The sequence below is a fragment of the Osmerus mordax genome, chromosome 15, assembly GCF_038355195.1.
Source record: "Osmerus mordax isolate fOsmMor3 chromosome 15, fOsmMor3.pri, whole genome shotgun sequence".
NCBI lineage: Eukaryota > Metazoa > Chordata > Actinopteri > Osmeriformes > Osmeridae > Osmerus > Osmerus mordax.
In genome coordinates this window covers 7,244,704-7,265,407 of record NC_090064.1, presented here as the reverse complement: position 1 = coordinate 7,265,407, position 20,704 = coordinate 7,244,704, and the positions used below count along the sequence as shown (strand labels likewise).

The 20,704-nt window shown below is 43.6% G+C and overlaps 2 protein-coding genes across 2 annotated transcripts; both read left to right on the top strand.

Moving 5' to 3' along the window:
- Positions 1-269: 269 nt before the first annotated feature.
- On the top strand, positions 270-9,028 carry alg14 (ALG14 UDP-N-acetylglucosaminyltransferase subunit). Its single transcript, XM_067251792.1, has 4 exons — positions 270-417; positions 881-1,026; positions 1,594-1,716; positions 7,724-9,028. The coding sequence occupies exons 1-4, from the start codon at positions 273-275 to the stop codon at positions 7,952-7,954; spliced, it is 645 nt and encodes a 214-aa protein (XP_067107893.1). The 5' UTR covers positions 270-272; the 3' UTR covers positions 7,955-9,028.
- A 1,372-nt stretch (positions 9,029-10,400) lies between these two features.
- Positions 10,401-20,329, top strand: cnn3a (calponin 3, acidic a). The gene is made up of 7 exons (XM_067252006.1): positions 10,401-10,610; positions 17,342-17,463; positions 17,788-17,854; positions 18,118-18,255; positions 18,397-18,513; positions 18,614-18,760; positions 19,127-20,329. The coding sequence occupies exons 1-7, from the start codon at positions 10,554-10,556 to the stop codon at positions 19,466-19,468; spliced, it is 990 nt and encodes a 329-aa protein (XP_067108107.1). The 5' UTR covers positions 10,401-10,553; the 3' UTR covers positions 19,469-20,329.
- The last annotated feature ends 375 nt before the right edge of the window (positions 20,330-20,704 follow it).

Sequence of the window (20,704 nt, the reverse complement as noted above, 5' to 3'; positions counted from 1 at the left end):
ACAAGCATAATTCACAAACGGTACGTCCACACGCGCGCGCGCAAACGCATTAACACACGTGTACACACGCACCTATTTAGACACGAGGACTAATCGATAATAATGTCTGTTATCTGAAACTGAACTTTGAAATACAATAATTATTATGGGGAGTTAGTGTCATGGCTTTGTGTGGCTTCAGTTGTCGCATCAAATAATTAGTTGCTATGCTAGATAGATCCAACTCCACGTCACATAGTTTTTGTCTCATACAGGCCACCGTAGTCGTAATCATGGTACCGATTTACAGCGTACTGTTTGGTATTTGTTGTGTTGGGATTTTTATTATTTTGCGGCTGCTGATTGTCATTAGGTCCGGTTCAAGATGTAAACCCGGACTAAAAGGCCCAGTCTGCGTGCTGGTGGTTGCCGGATCAGGTGCTCTGCCGTTTTATCGGTCTTTTTGCATGTCGAGTACCACTAGCAAGCTAGTTAGCTGACTTCCGTACTATACTAGTAGGCTCCTTGACAAGCAGACAAGTTGGTTCCCAATTATGATTTGTTTCTGATATTTTACTTAACTGAGATAACTGAGAAAGAATTGGAGGCGGGGAAGGGTTTAAAGATGGTGGGGAAACATACCAAGGAAAAGGAACGGAAATATGTCTTTCCTCGCTGAGACTCCAAAAGACCGAAAAGTTGCTTGTGTTTACATTCGGATGCTGGGTGACGAGAGGCAGCAGACAACACAAATAGAACAATGAGATCAAAACTTCGCTCTATAAATAGTTTTACTATGCTTATACTTATTGTTCTTTACTTTTTCTCGGATTTGGGTATCTTTTCACACCCAGCAAGGTCAATAAACTCCAACTATCATGTTTTTTGCCTTTGGTTGCAGGTGGGCATACAACTGAAATTCTGCGATTGATGGCGAGCCTCTCCCAGTCTTACAGCCCGCGACACTATGTCATTGCAGACACCGACAAGATGAGCGAGGACAAGATCCGTGCCTATGAAAGTTTGGAAAAGGGCCAAGAGTCCAAGGTGTTGTACTGTAATGCATTCTCCACGTTTTGAAATGCCTCCAGCAGATGGCGCCATATTCTTGTTTTATTCACATTTTGTTGCTAGAATACACATGGTTTGCCCAAAAAACTCTGCTCTGGGTTAATTTACAGGCCTGTACACATATGTAAAAAACAATAACGCAGATGACACACAGGGAGACTCAGGTAATACTGCTAACAATGAATAGCATGTGAATAGAATGAACCAGTGAAAAACCACCAAACTGCACAAATGAGTGTTGGTAGGCTATATCAATACATACTGAAGTCCTATAGGGAGAGGTATACCAAGTAATGTGAAATGTACCAAGTACTAAACAGTACAAACTGAGTTGTGCAAACAATGCAGTATAAATACAGTAAAGGAATAAAACTGTCCTGAATGCAGGTGATTGAGTGGTGCTCCAACAGCACTGCCAGTGTTCCACAGTAAGCATTATAAAATCAAAATAAACACTTTTCATGTATTTCCAGTTATGAGTTTATTATTGCGATCATTTGTAGGGTATTCACCGGACAACTTGGTGTCACTTTCATTCCCCAGTTTACGGTTCACCGGATCCCTCGGAGTCGCGAGGTGCGGCAGTCATGGAGTTCGTCAGTGGCCAGCACTTTGAACGCCATCCGCTTCTCCATCCCTCTCATGTTCCGACTCAGGCCTGACATGGTAGGTTCGCATTCCCATTTGAAATTAACGTATTTTTTTAAATTAATTTGTTTCAAGCCTGGATCTCTTCCACCAGTGATATAAAAATAAATATAGCTTTCTCCAGGCTGCAAACATTACCATAGTTTTTCAGTGTAAATCTGTCTCAATCACAAATGTTGTCCTCAATATGTTGACTCTCACTTATCGTGAATCGCTCCCAGCTGGCGGGCGAGATCCTTCTCATATTCTAAAAGTCATCATGACTCTCTTGTTATGATTTATGGCTTATGTGAGCTTTTTAAGGAGGAAACCAAGTAACATAACTCCCAAGTGTTTCCCTGGGTTACAGGCCTTCTTGTTGACACTACAAATATTTTGTCAGCCCTTATAATTTTCTATAAAATAGCGTTAATGTTGTAATCTTGTGTAACATTCACAACAGGATTATACCCATTTAAGGTCCTTAAAGTGCATCTCAATCACATGTGTCTCATTGGTATTGGATAACCTTTAGAATTACGAAGCAATTACTGCTCCAAAGAAACTGTAAGAATAAATATCCTGTTTCGGTCGAGTTGTCATTGTTTCAGCAAGGATGAAGAGATATTAAATCAAGGCTTTATGTGTGACTGTCTCATGCAAACCCTTCTTTTCAAATCCAATTTCGATTTAACCTTATAAAAACAAGTTTCCAGGGCATTCCAAGATCAAAAGGCGCGCTCACGCGTGTCTTCCCACAGTGAAGGACCATTCTGCAACGTTCCAGTTTGCACTGATATCAGTGTTCGTGTAGGACTTGTGAAAGACCGAGAGTCACTGCAGTTACCAGAGACACCGATGGAGATATCTTTTACGAGAGCTTCCAAATGCTTTCCAAATGATCTCATGAGGGGCATGGTGTAATTCACTTCCTACGTCTCTTTGGACTGGGAGCTATTATAGGTTTTTAGCCTAATCATTTTTAATTACTCATTAAGCAGGATATTTTCCTTTGAGAGCCACTGAGTTCACTCTCTGCGAGAATAAGTGCATAGCTGGACAACCTCCCCTCCCTCTCTCACGCCCCCTCTTTTCTCTCTCTTCCTCCATTCCTCCTCCCTCTTTTCCTCTGCTCTCCCCCTGTCTTCCCTTCCCTCTGTTGTGGAAGGGAGGGGGGGCAGGCAGAAGGCTCTTGTTCACAGGATGTGGCAGAACCTGACTGGTTACTCAGCCAGCTCAGCTCAGCGACTCGGCAGCTTTCGGAGGGAGGGAGGGAGGGTGAGACAGCATCAGGTTTCCCCTTCTCTGTCTCATGGAACAACAGGGAGGGAGGGAGTGAGGGGGGAGGGGGGAGGGGGCGGAGTGTGACTGTGCAAGCAGACTGACTACGGCCAGCCGTTGCAGAACTCCTGAGAGATTGAGACATCATTTCTGTGGGATCGGATTGTGACGTGATGTGTGTCTTCCGTCCTCTCCTTAATCTCTTCCTCTTTCACCGCCCATTCTCTTTTCCATTATGCGACTCCCTTTCTCCTCCTAGAATGTTCCATTGTACTGTCATATGTTGGGAGGGGGGGTAAAGGGGAAGGGAAGTTTACTAGTTAGAATTCAACATTTCCATCATGGATTCAGTCAATTATTGTCTTTTTTTTTGTATCTGTACTGTCAGTATTTTAACTCTACTTTCCTTTGTCAATGGAATTCATCAGCTAAGTTTTAAACTTGTTCATGAACAAAAAACTGTCACCGGAAAGCGTTGGGCCTACCTCTAAAATCTCCCTCCAACTGAATGTCTGTATCTCAGGAATGCTAGATTCCGTTTTCCTATCCTACATAGCTTGTTTGGTCTCCTGCCTGCTGTTGATTTACCACGACAGAAGAGCGAGGCTGTGGGAGTTATAACAGGGCCTTTAAAAACAACCCGAATAGCGTGATTTTGGCTTTTCATACAGAGGTTTAACAGCGTTTCAGTCCCAGGGTTTCCGACTGACTCGTCAGCATTCTGGAGCTTGCCTTCTGACGATGCACGTTTGTTTGTGTTGACCAAACTTGAGCATGTCTCCCTGGTAGTACTAGCAGCAACAGGGGGCTGTCGTAATGGAGACAGCGCACATTCCTAGTGGGAATCACAGGAAAGTAAGTGTGTGTGTGGGGGGGGATTCAGTATGGGGGAGTGAAGTGGGCCGGGGAGGAAATGAAGAGAGAGAAAGGGGGGGTTTAGGGGTTCACAAGCGTATGTTAGCCATAAAAGGGCATTTGTGAGCTCACGCACACACGCTGTCACTCGCTGCCAGATGTGTCAGCACAATCCAACACGTTGAGTGTCCCCACAGTAGGAGGGTTTCAAGTGGGATGCATGTCTGGGGTCAGGGCGCATAGGTTTTGGCCTTCTCTTACACTTTGGAACGTTGCTACGTCATGCATTCCACAATTATCTTGCCTTACCAATACTGCTCTGTAGTCCGCAGTGTACAAACTTACGGATACATGCGTGATATCAAAATGTTTTTCCAATCTTGCTTGGTTAGTCACGTCTCTACCTGTGAGTCTTATCTCAGTCAAACGCCACTTCTTCAGATGATGGGGTGTTTTTGCAAAAAAGGGAATTATCCGGTAGCTCACCGGATAAGTGTGTGTACTATGTAGTGTACCCAGGCCTTACGGCAGTGGCCTGGGTTCGAATCCAGCCATGGCCCTTTGCTTCACGTCTTCCCCTCTCTGTCTCCCTCTCTCCCTGCCTTTCCTGTCACACTTTGCTTAAAAATGGTCCAATATATTATCCAAGTACATCTCAAAAAAAAAAAAAAAGTGCCTGATGGAGTTTAGCGAAGGTGAGATTGTTCATCAAATCCTGGTTGAGGCACTCAAAGTCTCTAGCTACATGAATGCTCAATCCATACGTGTACCTATAGCCAGCGTCGCTCCTCCAAGTTTCTTCTCCACTAGCGTTCCTGTGGCGGGGCACCATATGTTCCAGCCTGACCTTATTAGGAGAGCTGGAGGGATGTGGAGCCCTGTAGGGTTGTGCTGAGTGAGATTCCATCCAGGAATACGACCCCGCTTTCTCCCCCTTTCATGTCTCTTTCATGGAAGTCACTGACAAGTGAGCGAAAAACGGGCCGTGGGACGGATCGTTAGGCAAACGCGTCAAGATCAGCCCGAAGAGACAGGCAACCTTATATCCATATAAGTCCCTCTGTTGGGTCATATCTGGCTTTGGGCCCCGACGACATTGCAGTCACTCGACAGGTCAAACTGCTGTGTTTGTTGGAGGCGCGACATGTTTGTTTACCGAGGCTTTACCGGTCATCTAACTGATCTACGGGTACAAGAGTGAAGAAGCAGCGATGCGGGCGCCATATTTTCGACAATGTACATGTTTCACCTACAAAAACAAATGATGGGTCGTGACGGTTTCTTGAATTCAGTCAGGGACACGATAGGCCTGTCCAGCATCTGTTTCAACAGAGCCTTCGTGACATCTCCACGGTATCCAGACCCCGCCCAACCCTCTCCAAACGTCTCCCATTGTCAAAAATAATAATAATAGAAAAGTTGCGTCCACAGACTTTTACGTCAAGCAGCTGTGCAAACCCTCGATCCTCCAGAGAGACACCGGCCTACTGCTCCGTGTGTGTGTGTGTTTGTTTGTTTGTGTGTGTGTGAGAGAGAGAGAGACAGCTGCATACTGCTTTGTCTGTCAGAGTGAGAGGGTGGGTGAGTGAGGATGAGTGAGTGAGGATGAGTGAGTGAGGATGAGTGAGTGAGGATGAGTGAGTGAGGATGAGTGAGTGAGGATGAGTGAGTGAGTGAGGGTGAGGTGAGTGAGTGAGTGAGAGAGAGTGACAGTGACACCGTCCTACTGCTCAGTCGGAGAGAGAGAAATAGTCAACTCGCGAAAAACCTGTCTTGATGAATTGATCAGGCATTTAATAAGGTTTCGTTTTCCCTTTTATAGCCCCTCGACTGTCATTCAGTGTGTACAACAGACTGACAGTGTTGCACTTGGGAAGTGTAGTTTCCCAGTACTAGGCCCACAGTATTCTACATCCCATCCTATCTTCAACCCTCCGTGTGACATCCGTGTGTCCCATCCTGGGACCCTGTCTAGTGAGGTTAGTCAGATTCTCACCTAAGTCAGACTGTGAGACAGCCCACAGACGTGATATCTGTTATGTGATCACATGACCGGGCGTGGTTGAGTTCATGTGGATGTGTGAGTGATTTTCCCAACCCAACACCTGCAGTCTAGTCTCAACGGTGACTCACCTCACCTGCCTCGGTGTGTCAGGGGTGACAGGCTGATGACAGGCAGACAAACAGTTGTTTGGCTGGCTGATTGTGCTCAGTGGACTGTATCTAAGTGTGTTGAGTTCTGTATGACATCATGACTGTATGTTTGATTTATTTTCTGAATGTTTGGTTCAGGCACAGGTGTGCAGGGTGATCACAATAACCTTCGAGTCTTTTGTGGGGGATCTCATTATGTTGGAATTATCATATTATTGTGATATAATAGATATCATTATAATAGATGTCACTTGATTAGATTGGTCGAATGTGTGTGTGTGTCACATTAGTACTTGCGGTTGTCCAGGCATTCCAGGCATCAGCAGAGCTGGCTGATTCAAGTGTAGTAAACACAGTAAATAGAAGAATCCAGAGGGCTTGTCAGTGGGTATTTACTGGAAATGCTGCCCTGCACACTGCAGGCCAGTGAAAAGCATGCCAGGAATGTTCTAGACAGGTTTGTGAATACAGGGCTACAAAAGAATGGCTTTAGAGGAAAGCCTTCTCTTTCGGGAGGGGAGAATTATAAGTTCGATGCCATTTACAGTCAAGCTGACAGATTTTCTCTTCAAATTGGCCTTTAGGTTATAATTTCCAATGACGTAAACACTCAGAAGAGCATAGATTTCTTTTTTGTAAACAGTTTAGCTCCAAAATCACTTCTAGATAAATTGTACCTTCAATTCATTTGCATACATCGTCAACTGGTTTCTTGTCAGCCGGAATTAAACTATCAGATAGTGTTAAATATTGTTCAGGGCACAGTGGAGGGATTGTGATGTGTATTTTCAGTGATTCACTTAGTGCTGGCACTCCCAAACCTCACATTTGCACCTGCGTGATGACAGTTGAGAGCCAGTCGAGAGTAAACACTTCTGGATCTACTGGCTTAAAGCTACAACATTTTGCACTGGAATCAGCTTTTCCCCCATGGTTGAAGGTGATGTCAGCCACCACGCCAGCACAGATTCAATACCTAGCCTGCCCCGTTCCTGAATGGACAGTTTGTACTGTTATGTGTTTTCCATGCCCCACAAACACCAATCCTGCTGTTATTAATGATTTGGCAAGTGTTGCGTTACGCCTTATTCGCGTTACAGATATTTGAATAAGTCTTTAATGCTTGTCTGTAATGCTAGAAACACCGTACACTGTTGCCTGATGGACTGGGTTGCTTTTCCAGGTGCACATGCTATGGTTTGTGGAGAGGATATTACGAACTGGGTGTACATGCCCAGACTGTCTGTGCTCAGGGTTCTCCGTGATGTATTCTCCAGACCCTCAGGCCCAGCCTCTCCACTGCAGACTGTCTGTCTGCTTGGAACTGTACTCCCCAATTCTCCTGCAGCCTGCGAGGCCTGTAGCCTCCTGCTTTCCTCTCTCTCTCTCTCTCTCTCTCTCTCTCTCTCTCTCTCTCTCTCTCTCTCCACCCCCCCCCCCTTTCTCCCTCCACAACCCTCGCTTTCTCTGTCTGTAGTCTGTACTTTCACCTTTCCTTCTTATCTCTCCTTCTTGCCCAGAGCTCTGCTTGGGCATTTCTCCATCTCTCTCATTCCCTCTCTGTCTGGAGTTCTCTCTGGTCTCCTCCCTCACACCACACTGCTTTCAGGGCCAGTAGAGTTCAGCACATTCCATTTCTCTGAGAGAGACTGGAGGGCTAACTTGCTGTTTTTTTGTGTGTTTAAAAAACAACAACTAATAGTATCAGGCTGCTGTCTGTGTATGAACTCATCTATGTGTGTGTGTATTTTTTCAGGTGCTGTGCAACGGCCCCGGTACCTGTGTCCCCCTGTGCCTGGCGGGACTTCTGCTAGGAACTGTGGGATTGAAGAAGGTTGTGATTGTCTACGTCGAGAGCATCTGCAGGGTAGAGACCCTGTCGCTTTCCGGAAAGATCCTCTACCATCTCTCAGACTATTTCTTCGTGCAGTGGCCGACCTTGAAGGACAAACACCCCAAAGCCATCTACCTGGGACGGATAGTCTAAGCTGTCTGTCAACCAAAGACTGTAACTTTGTGACCGACAGTCTTTCTCTATTATGCTTGAAAGATGACCGTTTTGAACTTGGACAGGTTTTGTTTCGTTGTGAAAGAAAAAAAAAATGGTTGTTTTTCTACACACATGAAAAATGAAATCAAAAGACAAGTAATCTGTCAGTGCTGTAAGGTTGAGGCCTGGTCTTGTATGTTTAGAACGCATAACACCATGCTGTTAATCCCCAGAAGTATAAAGAGAAGGAATACAAGGAATCTCATTGAGGTGTCGAAGAAGCATCGAATAGATGGACAGAGAGATTACCCCAGACTTTCTGTTTTTTTAATAGAACCCTGGAGAAGAATCCAACATGATTGTGACAGGAAAGACGGGAGGGTGAGCTCAACTGTCACGCTTTCTTCAAAACCTGACAACCGCCATTGTTAGGGAAGGACGCCGTGATGACAAGGAGGCAAGATGGCACAAGATCACCTCACATCCTCTCGCCACTCAATCAGCGGCATGCTTCGCACCATGAAAGGTTTTACTGTACATTTAATTAAACATTCTGTAGAGTGCGAAAAAGTGATGTTCTTCAATGTCATGGAAACATAACTTATCATCCCACCCACTCTGCTTGACAAGTACTTGTACAACTGCCCCTAATAACCCCCTTCTCTGGCTCTTGTGGCAGAAAGTGCAAATTAAAAGCATTTTTGTGTGCTTACGTGAAGTCGGGTGGCCTCGGTCTGGTGAAATCCCCATGTATCAAAGTCGTAACGGGGTAATTCCTCTGAAATGTACCGGCACGTTCGTAGTACACAATGCCTCCCTGAATGTTAATATCCATATCAGTGGCCCCCCCTTCAAGATGTTCATTCTCAGTCGTTTGTGTACGCTTTGTAAACAGATTGTGTGATTGTGTTCGGGACTTGGGTGCAGCGTTGTGCCTTGTTTGTTTGTCTTTGCATTGTGGGAGGCTTTCCTGTTGCTGGACGGGGTTCGCTCGACAGGAACAGCACTGAGCTAATGGTGGTTTGTTTTACGGCATTAGAAGAGGGAACAGAAGGAGAATTAAAAAAATGAATACAAAACTTTTGTTTTATGCTGACATTTAAGCTAAGCTATTTATACAGAAGTTCTTGTCTCTGTATGTCAATATGAGTAGAATGAAACAGAAGGTACTGAAGGAACACGTGCTGTGTCGGCATTATATGCATTTGCAGATGAGATCACATGTTGAAGCTTGTGCATTTGGACATGTAACAGGAAACATACATGTTTATATGCAGATGTTGGGAGGCTGTGTCCTGTGTATGTAGTGATCACGTTAAGGACACTGCAGAATAGAATAAGGCCGTCCTAGCAACCACACCACCCACAGGACTGCCAGAAGCCAAGCAAGTCATTTCACAGACTTCCACCATCCCAGAACCCCACACTCAAAACCCACTCCCAGAACCCACTGCTAGAACCCACACAGACACACAAACCTCCCTGCATATACACAAGATCTGTTTCTCCTGGCAAACCTATGTTGTTATTGGCAACCGTGAGGTATGAAGTCGGAGGGAATGAAACAAGGAGCCCGAGCCAATATTTTAGAGGAAGGTGGCTGCTCGTGTCTGTATTTGCAGTCAGAGATTTGATCAGCAAGTTTCAGTGCTGTAAGAAGTGATGATCATCACATGAAACTGTAGAAGACAGACAACATCTTGACGAGGGCTCGTAAAGCGCTCCCATGACGCGCACACACGCACAAACGTACACACACAAGAATATTAATCATGCTATCCTTGCTGACTGAACCTTTCTAACAAGCTGACATAACGTATGAGTGATTAATATCACCTGGAAACAGCATGACCTGAGGCTAGTTTTAAACTTTTGAAGCCAACGATAATCTGCTTCTAAAAACAATCTAAGACTCACAATGGGCACTGTAGCTACAATTAACTGTGTGGGTATACAGTAGAAGAAGGAACCGCTAACAAAGTAAATTCTCTGTAGTTTATTGTGCTTCCTCTCACTCCACGTTAACATGGGATTGGGGGCCAAGGAGACAATAGACACCACTGCGGACTGCACCTTTAGTGTGTGCATCATATTCACGGACCAATTTATTACACCTATAAAATACTTGGCACATGGCCCAGTTCTGATTCATTCAGACTCATAAACAGGAGTTCAACCTGTCTGCATTCTCTGATGATATTAATGTAGTCGTGATTTTTTTACTCTTAAATATAATGAATTAAATACCAGATTGGTGTTGTAATAATTTATTTAACTATAGTCCAGATATAGGCATAAAGGGGAGAATGGAGACAGGGAATGTGAAACCGGCGCTTCTGATTGGTTCAAAAGGCTCAATCGTCTTGCATTTTTTTTTCTGCACAAAAATTGGGAAGTGAAGCGAGAAGTTTCCGAGCTCGCATCGCCACTGCCCTCTCGTACCTTCTCTCACACACACGCACGGATTTTAACTCCCATTTGGACTGTCTGAAAAGGAACCATACAGAAAACTTGTCTGAAACAATCTTACTCAGGATTTATTTTTGCTACACTGTAGCTTCATTTGGATTGACTGGTTTTAATTTGAAAACGCAAAATGACTCAATTCAATAAGGGACCTGCCTACGGATTATCGGCTGAGGTGAAAAGTAAAGTGAGTATACTAGCCCATTGTTTAAGAATGTGTTGTTTTTAATGTTAAACATGTATAATGTACACTATCAATCACGTCCAAGTTAATTGCGAGCAGCAATCAAGTTCATTGTTGTGAGAGCAGTTTGATTTTTGTTTGGTTTAATGTTGCAAATTAGTTAAGACTGTACAAGGCGAAGTATAGGGGCTATTCGGTGTCACATCAGATGTGATTCTGTCCAGGTTTCTCTATTGGCAATTTCTTGAAAGACTTATGATATTTCGTTAAATTGCCCACTCCGAAAGTTTTTTTTTCTTAACTTGAAGAGACGCAGATGTTGTTTTTACTATTCCTCAAACTTTTGTTCTGATTAACTATATAGCCTACACTCCTTTAAAACACAATTTGTAGGCTGCAGCCAAGTCCGGAGACTGACTTTTTTCTAGCCGATAGGTTGAGAACTGCAATGAACTGAAACCCGCGATTCAAAGTCAAATAAACGACGCAGATTTTGTTATGTTCATAGAGTTTTAGATTATTGTATTCTATAATATTCTGAAGAGAAAGGAAAAAGTAGATTAAATGAAAGCCAAGTCCAACCCATTGTTCGTACAGCTGGGAGGAGCCCGCTTGAGGACGCTTGTCCCCCACTTTTAGATTTTGGCTTTATTGAGGAAAGATGAATGTCCATTGCGTCGAATCAACAGCAAGCATGTTTGAAAGTTTAAAAGGAAAATGCCTGTATGCAACAAAACTGTACAGACGTTCTTGAAAAAAACGTGGATGTGGTTGGAAGCAAAATACAAACACCTTTCTGGGTGGGTTTGGGGAGACAACGTGATAAGGTTATCATCGGCTGTAAACGGACTCCCCTTCGATGGAAACTCATGTGATCATTGCTGCCCATTTGAAAAAAAGTTTGCTGCCAGGATAATTTTAAATGGTCTGTGACCAGTGACCGCATGGCGTTTTACCCCAAATTAGCAATTGACGTCATGCCTTGTTTACAGTTTGTTGTTGTTGTTTACAATGCCCAGTCTCACTTAGAATTTATAAACAAATTGGTCAAATGAAAACCATAAAACTCGTAATCAGTTAAAGGTGTTTTGATGGATTTTTTTTATGGTATAGGCATTTTTAAACATTAACCTTTCATTTGACATTTGTCACTTTTAACAACAGGACTCCTGTGACAATAAGTCTCTGAACTGAATTTGTCAAGATATTCAGGAAACTGAAGTTAAAACATGTGGCAGATTTATTTAATGTGTGACATTTGCACCATGCTGTTCCAAACTGCATAGCAGAGATGCCTAGAATTCTCAATGTAAGTCCCCCCCCCCCCCGTCCCCGTCCCCCCCTCCAGAGGTCTGTGTGTCCCTGACACCTGGAGCATACCCTCCCTTTCTCCCTGCTTTCCATCCATACCAGGTCTCCTTCACAAGATTTCAGACCATTTCTTTCCTCTAGTCCACACATATCCAGTCATGGATAGTTCAAATGTAGCCATTTCGCCTTTTTGTCTGCAGTTGGGCAACCCAGTCTGTCCTCAGAGAACTGATGGTTTGCTCTCAAGTCCAGTCAGTCAGTGATTCAAGCTGTGAAGTTAGTGGGTCATATCTCCTGTTCTTGGAGCTGTTCCAGTCCTGTTTGAAAGGTTCTCGTTTACTTTTGTATTTTTCCTCACGGTTTTAGTATGAGAAGGCCTCTGTGAGGTAATATGCCATAGCGAGGTCAGACTGATCTGCTTGTTCTGCACTGAGCCACAGAAATATGAAAAATTCAAATATTAGCTCTGCTTCCAATGTTTGTGTGCTCTCAGCTATTTTCCAGAATGATTGCCAAGCCACAGGCTGTATTGGCAGCCTGGTGATTATAAATTCAGTGGTTTCTGACAAGAGTAATGGAAAGCAGCTTCCTTTCAGATGTAGATACTTGTTAACCACTTTAAGATGACCAGCAACTGTCAGTCATCTGCACTCTTGACTGTTTCCTAACATGATCTATTCGTCCATTTTGGCCAAGGTGAAGTTGGTTGCATTGGATTCCAAGGAACAGCAGAATGTTTACACCTGTAGATGTGTGTGAAACACAGACATTCCAGTCAGATCGGATTCTTGGGTGCCAGTTTCACGTTGGTGTTGCTAAATGTTTGACTGATGCATTTCCTTGTCCGTAACTTCTCTGATGTTTACAACAAAGACAGGATTCACCCTGAGCCTCAAAACATATCTTTTCATCAGGACAGTACGGGTCATGTACTGTAAGATTACTCATTCATTTAATTAGGTTTGTTTCCTCTTCTAGTATTGCTAGATGCGTAGCTGGATCTAGTGTCTTGTTTGGCCTGAAAGTGTTGATTCAGAATGCCATGACTGCATTCAAATACTCTCAAACTGACTGCTCATAGGAATTCTATCTTCTTGCTTTAGCATTGGATGGAAGATTTAGAGAAATCCACAAGTATTAGTCAATCATGAGCACCTGTAATGGATATAGCCCCAATAATTACTAACTGGAATTATATTATTGTATTTCAAACCTTGTTTCAAATTGAATTTTCTCCCAAATTGCTTTGACCCTGTGTCGTTAGAAAATTGACCTAAGTCAATTTCAGAAAGAGATGGAGCCACCATATTAGGCCTAATTAATTAGACTTGTTTAGTTTGTCACCATTACCGAGTGGTTTGTCTTTGGTGGGTGAGTCGATGGCTGATATATATATATTTTTTTTTAAGAATTAAAAAATACAAGTGTAATTGTATTTGTCTCTGGTGTGTTGGTGCAGTGTTTTCAGTTCATAAATGGAACAGTAGGAAACTCCTTAATTTATTTTAGGTTTACCTAATGATCTCCCTTTTTTGAGATATGAATTGTGTAGTAAATAATAGATTCCTTTTTTTTTATAAGCTGAGTTCCATGGACCCAGATAACAGGATGTAAAAGGTCTGTCACCTCGAGATTTAAATGCTGGTCATTTTGGTTTTTGCGGTCCAACCATGCATAACCCAATACAACATTTAGTCCTGGTGGTTTTCAACCAAACTACTAATGTGTTGCCTTGTTTAATTGATTTTGTTCAACCTTTGTATTATTAAAACAAATTATAGAAATGTGTTCAGTTGAATCAGTCTGGATGTTGTCCTTTCTATGCTTAAATGAGCCACTAACCTTTCCCTGCTGAAAGGTTAGTGGCTGTTTTGCAGATAGCTTCTGATACTTTGCTGGTGACGACTGGGACTGTTCATATCTCCCCTCCTGTCCTGTGATTCTCTTGTTGATGGAAAGCAGGACATATCGAAGTGCTGGGGCCTGTTCCTTAAAGCATATTTATCAAATAATACAGGCTTGTGTCAGGGAAAGTAACTCCCATAAGCCTTGTTTATTCGGCAAAACTCGCTTTATGGAACAGGCCACTGGTGGACTGTGGGTCGACCAGAACAAGGGTAGACCCAGAGGTGGTCATAGCCGTAACCACAGGTATCTGAAGTGGATATTTTGCTGTTGTTTTTACTGCCATGCTCTCACAGATGAGGGTTGTAATGTTACTCTGCAATGTCCTGACTGTGGGTATTTTCCCCCGGTTACGCCACAGCGCGTCGTCATGGCAATGCCACGGTTTGCCAGGTTTGGATGAACAGGAAAGGTTGTTTTCATCCTTTATTACAGTGTGTCTAATTTGGTTGATCATTTAAATTTCGTAGAGGGATCTTCATTTCGACCTCCTCTTTCTAATTTAGTTTTGTTTTAATGCCAAATCTTACTCGAGATATGATATAACTCGATATTCCTTGTTAAAAATGCATTAGCCTTTACCATTGGTCACTTAATTCACGTTGTGGTTTGTTCAGGACTAACGGGTAGTTAAATATTAATGAGTACCAGCTGGAATATTTGTTCAGGTTTGGTTCAATACCTGGTCATGTGTATGATTTGAGCAAATGGTTCATCGACATGAGTTGGATTTTGTTCCAACAGTCAGTTTAATATGTTGATCCAGTTTCAAGAGGTTGCTTCAGGGACATTGTCTTACACATGAAGCCAACATAACTGATGGTGCTAAATACAACTTCTTTTGGTTTGGTTTTTTAAATGGGGAAACTTGAAAGGATACCGCATTCTTCATGTGGTATTGATTTGAAAATGTGCCTCAGGACAGTTGTGTAGTTTAGCTTCGAATGTAGTTACACTTTAGGCCCTGTTCTCTCAAACGCCTTTTGTCCAGATGTGTTTCAGTTTGTTCTGGGGAGGGGATTGTCTGGGGTTTAATTCCACTGGGGTTTACTTATCCATTGCTTTCCAGATTTTTCCTCCTGAAGCTCACTTTAACAACTTCACGAAGAGGAGGAGAACTGGATCCCTTTCCGGGACAGCACTTGGCAGTCTTCCCTGAATCACTGCCGGGAGAGGTGAGGAGAGCGAGCGAAATCTCTCCTCTCTAATCAGCCGAAGGTTTTCTGCAGGGGTGGTTTCTCACAGCTGAAGGTCTCTTGCAGTAGCTGCAGAAGAGGCCTCTGATTAATTCCTAAATGATAGTGCTTTTCAAGCTTGCCCGCTACGCATGAAGAAGTTCACCCAGAACTTCCGTTGAGTCATCATTTGGATCCCAAACACCATGTTTCTTTTCCTTATTTACAAGATGAGGGCTGTTTGGATTTAACTTCAGATTTGTCCTTTTGTCTGTGAAAACCCACATGGATCCTGACCTCAAATTGCACAGATAGAAATGGACACACTCCTTCAGAGGGACCCTTTTACTGGTGACTCTGCCTTTACATTCCAGCTGACAGGCTTTAGTGTGGGGGTGTGTGATTTGACTCCCTTTAAACTAAGACGAGCCCTTCTTCGCTGAAAAGGGAATAGTAGTAGACTACATCTTTATGGGCCTTGAGCTTTTAGTCTCGCATTGAGGCTCTGAAGCGCTGTCATTACCCATGTGTGTTTCTTTATGAGTGGGCCTAGTCACCCGGTCAGTACAATACTAAATGCTACGTGGCTAATATATTGACTAAGAAACTAGGCCACATTTAACAGGGTTATGAAACAGCCAAACAGAGTGGACTGTAGTGACAAGAGTTAGAGGCCAGATGTTAAGGATCTTCCCTTCCTGACAGAGTAGGCAATAGAGTTGAGTTTGTTCCACTGTGGATGAGAACGGGTGTCTGTGATGGTTGTGAAAGATGCCGTGTTTACACTGCTTGGCCTGTTCTGCAGAGCTGTTTACAGTGGATGAGCTAACGGCCATCCACAGCTGCTTAATCGCCAGTCACACGTGAGATATACAGCATCCTCTGACAAGCATAGGGGAGGGGGGGGGGAAAGATTAGTAATATTGTGCAAGACCATTTGGTGTCCATGCAGAGGATGTTGTGTCGTTTATAAGACAGCGTTACTGTGTCTTCTTGTGTAGGCTTAGAGCAATCAATGTTGAAGTGTGTATTGAGACACCTTTCTCACTTACAACGCATGGCAGGCGTTTTGTTTTAAGACCATCACATAAATAATATGTGGTAATGACACAATAAGACATTTCTTACTCCATTTAACATTTCCAAGGCCGTGCTGTCTACAACCAGGTCACCGTAGAAACGGAAGCCTGTCGACAGGATTGGGCTGTGATTTTAAAGGTGTCTAACTTCCTGTATTTGACCAAGGATCTTGCAGGTCATGAATAGAAATAGGCCAAAGAATGTGGACACAATCTAACATGATGCTCAGACAGCTTCATATTCACACCTGCTTCCACTTAGCGTCTCCATGAGGTAGGGAGTATCACATCTGCAGTACATCACTGACCCTGAAGACATAGGCTGCCCTTGTTGTCGTTTGCCAGACAAGAATAGATCTGTTTAACAACTGTATCACTGATAACTGGAACTGTACTGTACTCTGCTGGTTTATGTGTTCTAGGAAATGATTATCCCGCTTCGGGCAGTATAGCCTTTCTGGAGAACTGCTCCTGTATTGTCTGGGTCTCTTAGATTTATGAACAGTAAACTACAGTCCTACAGCATAATGATCTCTACAAAGACAATCAAATCATCTAAAGCCCTTACTTAGTAGGGGTAGAAGATGTAAAGTTCAAAGGCCACGACTGCTTGCTCTGCATGGTTGTCTTTGACTGCTGTAATTGTTTCATCGCTGAAGAGTTTTTGAGTCTGTCCCCTGTTTGAGTGTGTTCCCTGAGGAACCCCAGTTGTTCCTGTGACTATCTCACATGGTAGACTAATTCAAAGCTATGTGGGAATATGAAGGTTGACTCACCAAAGGGGAAGTTTGTTATTGGATTGCTGTGGCCAGTTCTCATCACAGGAGGCACAAAGGGCATGCAACCCGCGGGACATTGAAGAAATCCAAAGGCACAGCCGTCAGTCTGTTCAAGACTGTCAACGTTTTGATCTCTCCGACTCTTTGTTTTAACTCACTTTTCTGATCCATGAATTACTAGGTGATTGAAACCCTCTTACTGACAGCTAAGGCCTACCTTGTATAACTGGTTGGAAACCATCCTGAGGATATTAAGTTAAACTATGCTGCCGATGTAGATCAAAGGAGACTCACAACAATGGAAATGTGGCAAATCCCCCCCCCCCACACAAACAAACACACTTTATATACTAAATATGAATTATATTTAATGGTCGCATCCTCAGTTTATTAAAAAATAAATAAGTTGTCCCACCCACATTTGAAAACAAACCTACACCTCTGGTTTCGGGTGGAGTTTGACGGATGTTCCGGTATGTTCTCAGATCGCTCAGAAGTATGACATGCAGAAGGAGGAGGAGCTGAGGTTCTGGATAGAAGAGGTGACGGGGATGGCTATCGGAGACAGCTTCCAGAAGGGCCTGAAGGACGGAGTCATTCTGTGCGAGTAAGTGTGTGTCTGTGTTCCCAGGAGACTGACCTTGATATTGCAGAGGTGTGTGTGTGTGTGCGTGCACACTACATGCTGAGCTCTGCAAGTGTGCTGTAAATGCTGATGAAGACTTTGAACATGATAGTTATTCCTGTCTCTGCCTGTTATGAGAAAACGAAAGTGACCAGAAAGAGAAAAATTCTCTGTGTGTTTATGTACGCGTGTGTATTTGTTTATTTTGCAGGGTTCAGATGTAAATGGAAAGGCTGGATGATTACATTCTTTTTACGTATTCATTTGTGGTGCAGTGTACTTGATCACACTGTCTCTCTCTCGTAGGCTGATTAACAAACTGCAGCCGGGGTCAATAAGGAAGATCAACCAGTCACAGCTGAATTGGCACAAGGTAAAACGGATCTCTGACACCAACCCAGGGAGAGGTGTTCACACCCTTCCGGGGCTATAATATCCATCTGAATAGAAAGCACAAAGAACTCCAAATGAGGCGTTCGCCTCCTCATTCATTTCCTGCTGCAGCCTGTCAAGCCATGAGAATAAGTAGGGTTATTCATGTGGCTCTCTCTCACCAACAACACTGCCTTTTATTGCGTTACGTTTGGACTTCCTGGTGGACGGACTCCAATCCCCACCTCTCTCTTTTTCTTCCAGTTGGAAAATCTGGGGAATTTCATCAAAGCTATCCTGGCCTTTGGCCTGAAGCCAAATGACATCTTTGAGGCCAATGACCTGTTTGAAAGTGGGAACATGACTCAAGTCCAGACCACACTGCTCGCCCTGGCCAGCATGGTGAGTAGGCCGCCTCACGTTTCAATGATTCTGGTACTTGTAGTCTTTGGATGAAACGGTGAATTAAAAAAAAACTCCCTGCTATGGGTGGTCGTAATGGTTCTCCGTTTAGAATGTTTCAAGTTTTCTCCCACTTCACAGGGCAAGACCAAAGGCATGGACTCAAAGATCGACATCGGGGTCAAATACGCAGACAAGCAGACACGGCACTTTGATGACGATAAGATTAAAGCTGGCCAGTGTGTGATTGGACTACAGGTAATGCGTGACAACGATGGTCCCAGCAGTCACCATCATCATTAAAAAAAAAAACGCTCTTGTAGGAGGGACTTGTGGTAATGGCTGTGTTTTTATTCAGATGGGGACCAACAAGTGTGCAAGCCAGGCTGGTATGACTGCTTACGGGACTAGGAGACATCTTTACGACCCAAAGACCCAGACAGACAAGCCCTACGACCAGACCACCATCAGTCTTCAAATGGGAACCAACAAAGGAGCCAGCCAGGTAGACTAAAAACCGATGAGGTCAACAGTCGTGTAGAGGCAGTGTCCTGTTTGATGTCCATAGCCAGTCAGTAAACGGCTTCATCGAGAGTAAAGTTGGGAAAACGAGCGATGTTTGGAGCTGTTTTTGTTTGCATTTCTTGGGATGTTTCTAGTAACATTTTTAAAATCTAGGTCACGGTTTTCTCTACAATTTAAACTTGACTGATGCTGGGGCACGTGTCTCTGTTCCTCACAAGACCTCTAAATGTAAGCTCTCGTCCTCTCCCTCCCTCCTTCCCATCATCCTTCTCTCCCTCCCATCCTTCTTTCTTCTATCCCCTCCTCCTTCCCTCTCCCTTGTTCCCTCCTGCCCTCCATCCTCCAGGCTGGCATGTCAGCCCCGGGCACCCGTCGGGACATCTTTGACCAGAAGGCAGCCGGGCAGTCAGTGGATAACTCCACCATCTCCCTCCAGATGGGCACCAACAAGGTGGCGTCCCAGAAGGGCATGAGCGTGTACGGCCTGGGCCGCCAGGTGTACGACCCCAAGTACTGTGCCACCCCGACAGAGCCCGTCATCCACGCCAACGGTAGCCAGGGCACGGGCCCCAACGGCTCCGAGATCAGCGACAGTGACTATCAGGCCGAGATCCAGGAAGAGGAGTACCAAGGCAGTTACCAGGACGACTACAGCACCCATTACAACGACCAAGGCATCGACTACTAGTGCCAGGGCCGATTCGCTACTCAACCGCTAGTCGGAGCAGTATTAACTTGTTTTATTTTTATCTGGAAAAACAACAGAGCAAGTCTTTTGCTATCCTCGCTATCCTTTTTTGTTTTATTGATGCGTAAAAAGAGAAATGTTACATTTGCTCCTTCACCTCCCTAACTCTTCGATTTGATCGCCAATGGTTTCATGGGTTGTAGTTAATCATAGAACGGGTGAGATTATGTTGGAGAATGATCTTGGTTTTTGTTTGAGAACATTCCTTTTTTTTTATCTACTGTTTTAAGTGTTTTTGAAGTATGGTACACTGTGAAGTAGAGATTAATTTTTGACCAACTTTGTAGCATCTACTCAATGCTACAACCCCACTTTTATGTGTTTTTACCCAACAATGTATCCCATTTTAAATGAATTCTTACGTACAAGTCTTAAAGGTTCACTATCGTTTAAATACCCTTAAAAAAACAAAACATATTTTTATATATGCAGAACGTCGGTGAAGTGTGTGGACCAATTACTCTCATCTCACCAGCCTTTTTTTTTTTTTCTTTTTTTTAAGGTTTTGAATCACTGACACCAGATTATTTTCCCTTTTGAGTGAGTTAATTCTAATGCCTATTTGTATGAAGTAGATGACCAAACGAGTTAACAGGATTCTGTTTAGGCCTATTTGTATAGGGCTAGACATGTCAAGACCTGCCTCCTGTTCTTGTAGCGCCCCCCCCCTCCCTTCCATCCTCTGTATTTATTGCCATATCTCTCATTATAAACCAGTCACCTGTTATACGGTTCTTTTTAAGAAGAAATTGTACGTTATAAATAAAGCCTTGAATACCTTGGTTTTCCAAGCATCTCCAATTGTAGTTCCTATTCTCTTGCATTCTGTCATTACTTGGAAAGCATTATTTTATTACATCTGCCGTTTATTTAAAAACATGATTAACCTTAATTAAAAGATTGTTTTTCCATCTCGTAATTCTGCCTGGTAACACGGCCGTGTGTTGCTGAACTGTGGTCGGTGCGAAGACCTCAGATTTTATAAGTCAACGTGCCAGTCCTAAAATCTTCAGTTTTGAGGCTAACCGAACAAGGTTTTGAGGAACCCTGTAAATTTGATCTCCCATTGCATTCTAGAAACGCATTCCTGTCAAACCAGACCAAGTGGAAGAAACTGTCCTCAAAGGAAAAATGAGTAGGCCTATGCAAAGAGAAGAATGGGGCCCCACATAGTTC

What these genes read in the sequence shown, in the direction of transcription:
- alg14 (XM_067251792.1), top strand. Translation starts at nt 273, where the DNA reads ATGGTACCGATTTACAGCGTACTGTTTGGTATTTGTTGTGTTGGGATT. An exon ending in AAAAGGGCCAAGAGTCCAAG is followed by an intron (nt 1,027 to 1,593) that starts GTGTTGTACTGT and finishes TTCATTCCCCAG; the next exon opens with TTTACGGTTCACCGGATCCC. An exon ending in TCCGACTCAGGCCTGACATG is followed by an intron (nt 1,717 to 7,723) that starts GTAGGTTCGCAT and finishes GTATTTTTTCAG; the next exon opens with GTGCTGTGCAACGGCCCCGG.
- cnn3a (XM_067252006.1), top strand. Translation starts at nt 10,554, where the DNA reads ATGACTCAATTCAATAAGGGACCTGCCTACGGATTATCGGCTGAGGTG. An exon ending in CACAGCTGAATTGGCACAAG is followed by an intron (nt 17,855 to 18,117) that starts GTAAAACGGATC and finishes TTTTTCTTCCAG; the next exon opens with TTGGAAAATCTGGGGAATTT. An exon ending in CCAACAAAGGAGCCAGCCAG is followed by an intron (nt 18,761 to 19,126) that starts GTAGACTAAAAA and finishes TCCATCCTCCAG; the next exon opens with GCTGGCATGTCAGCCCCGGG.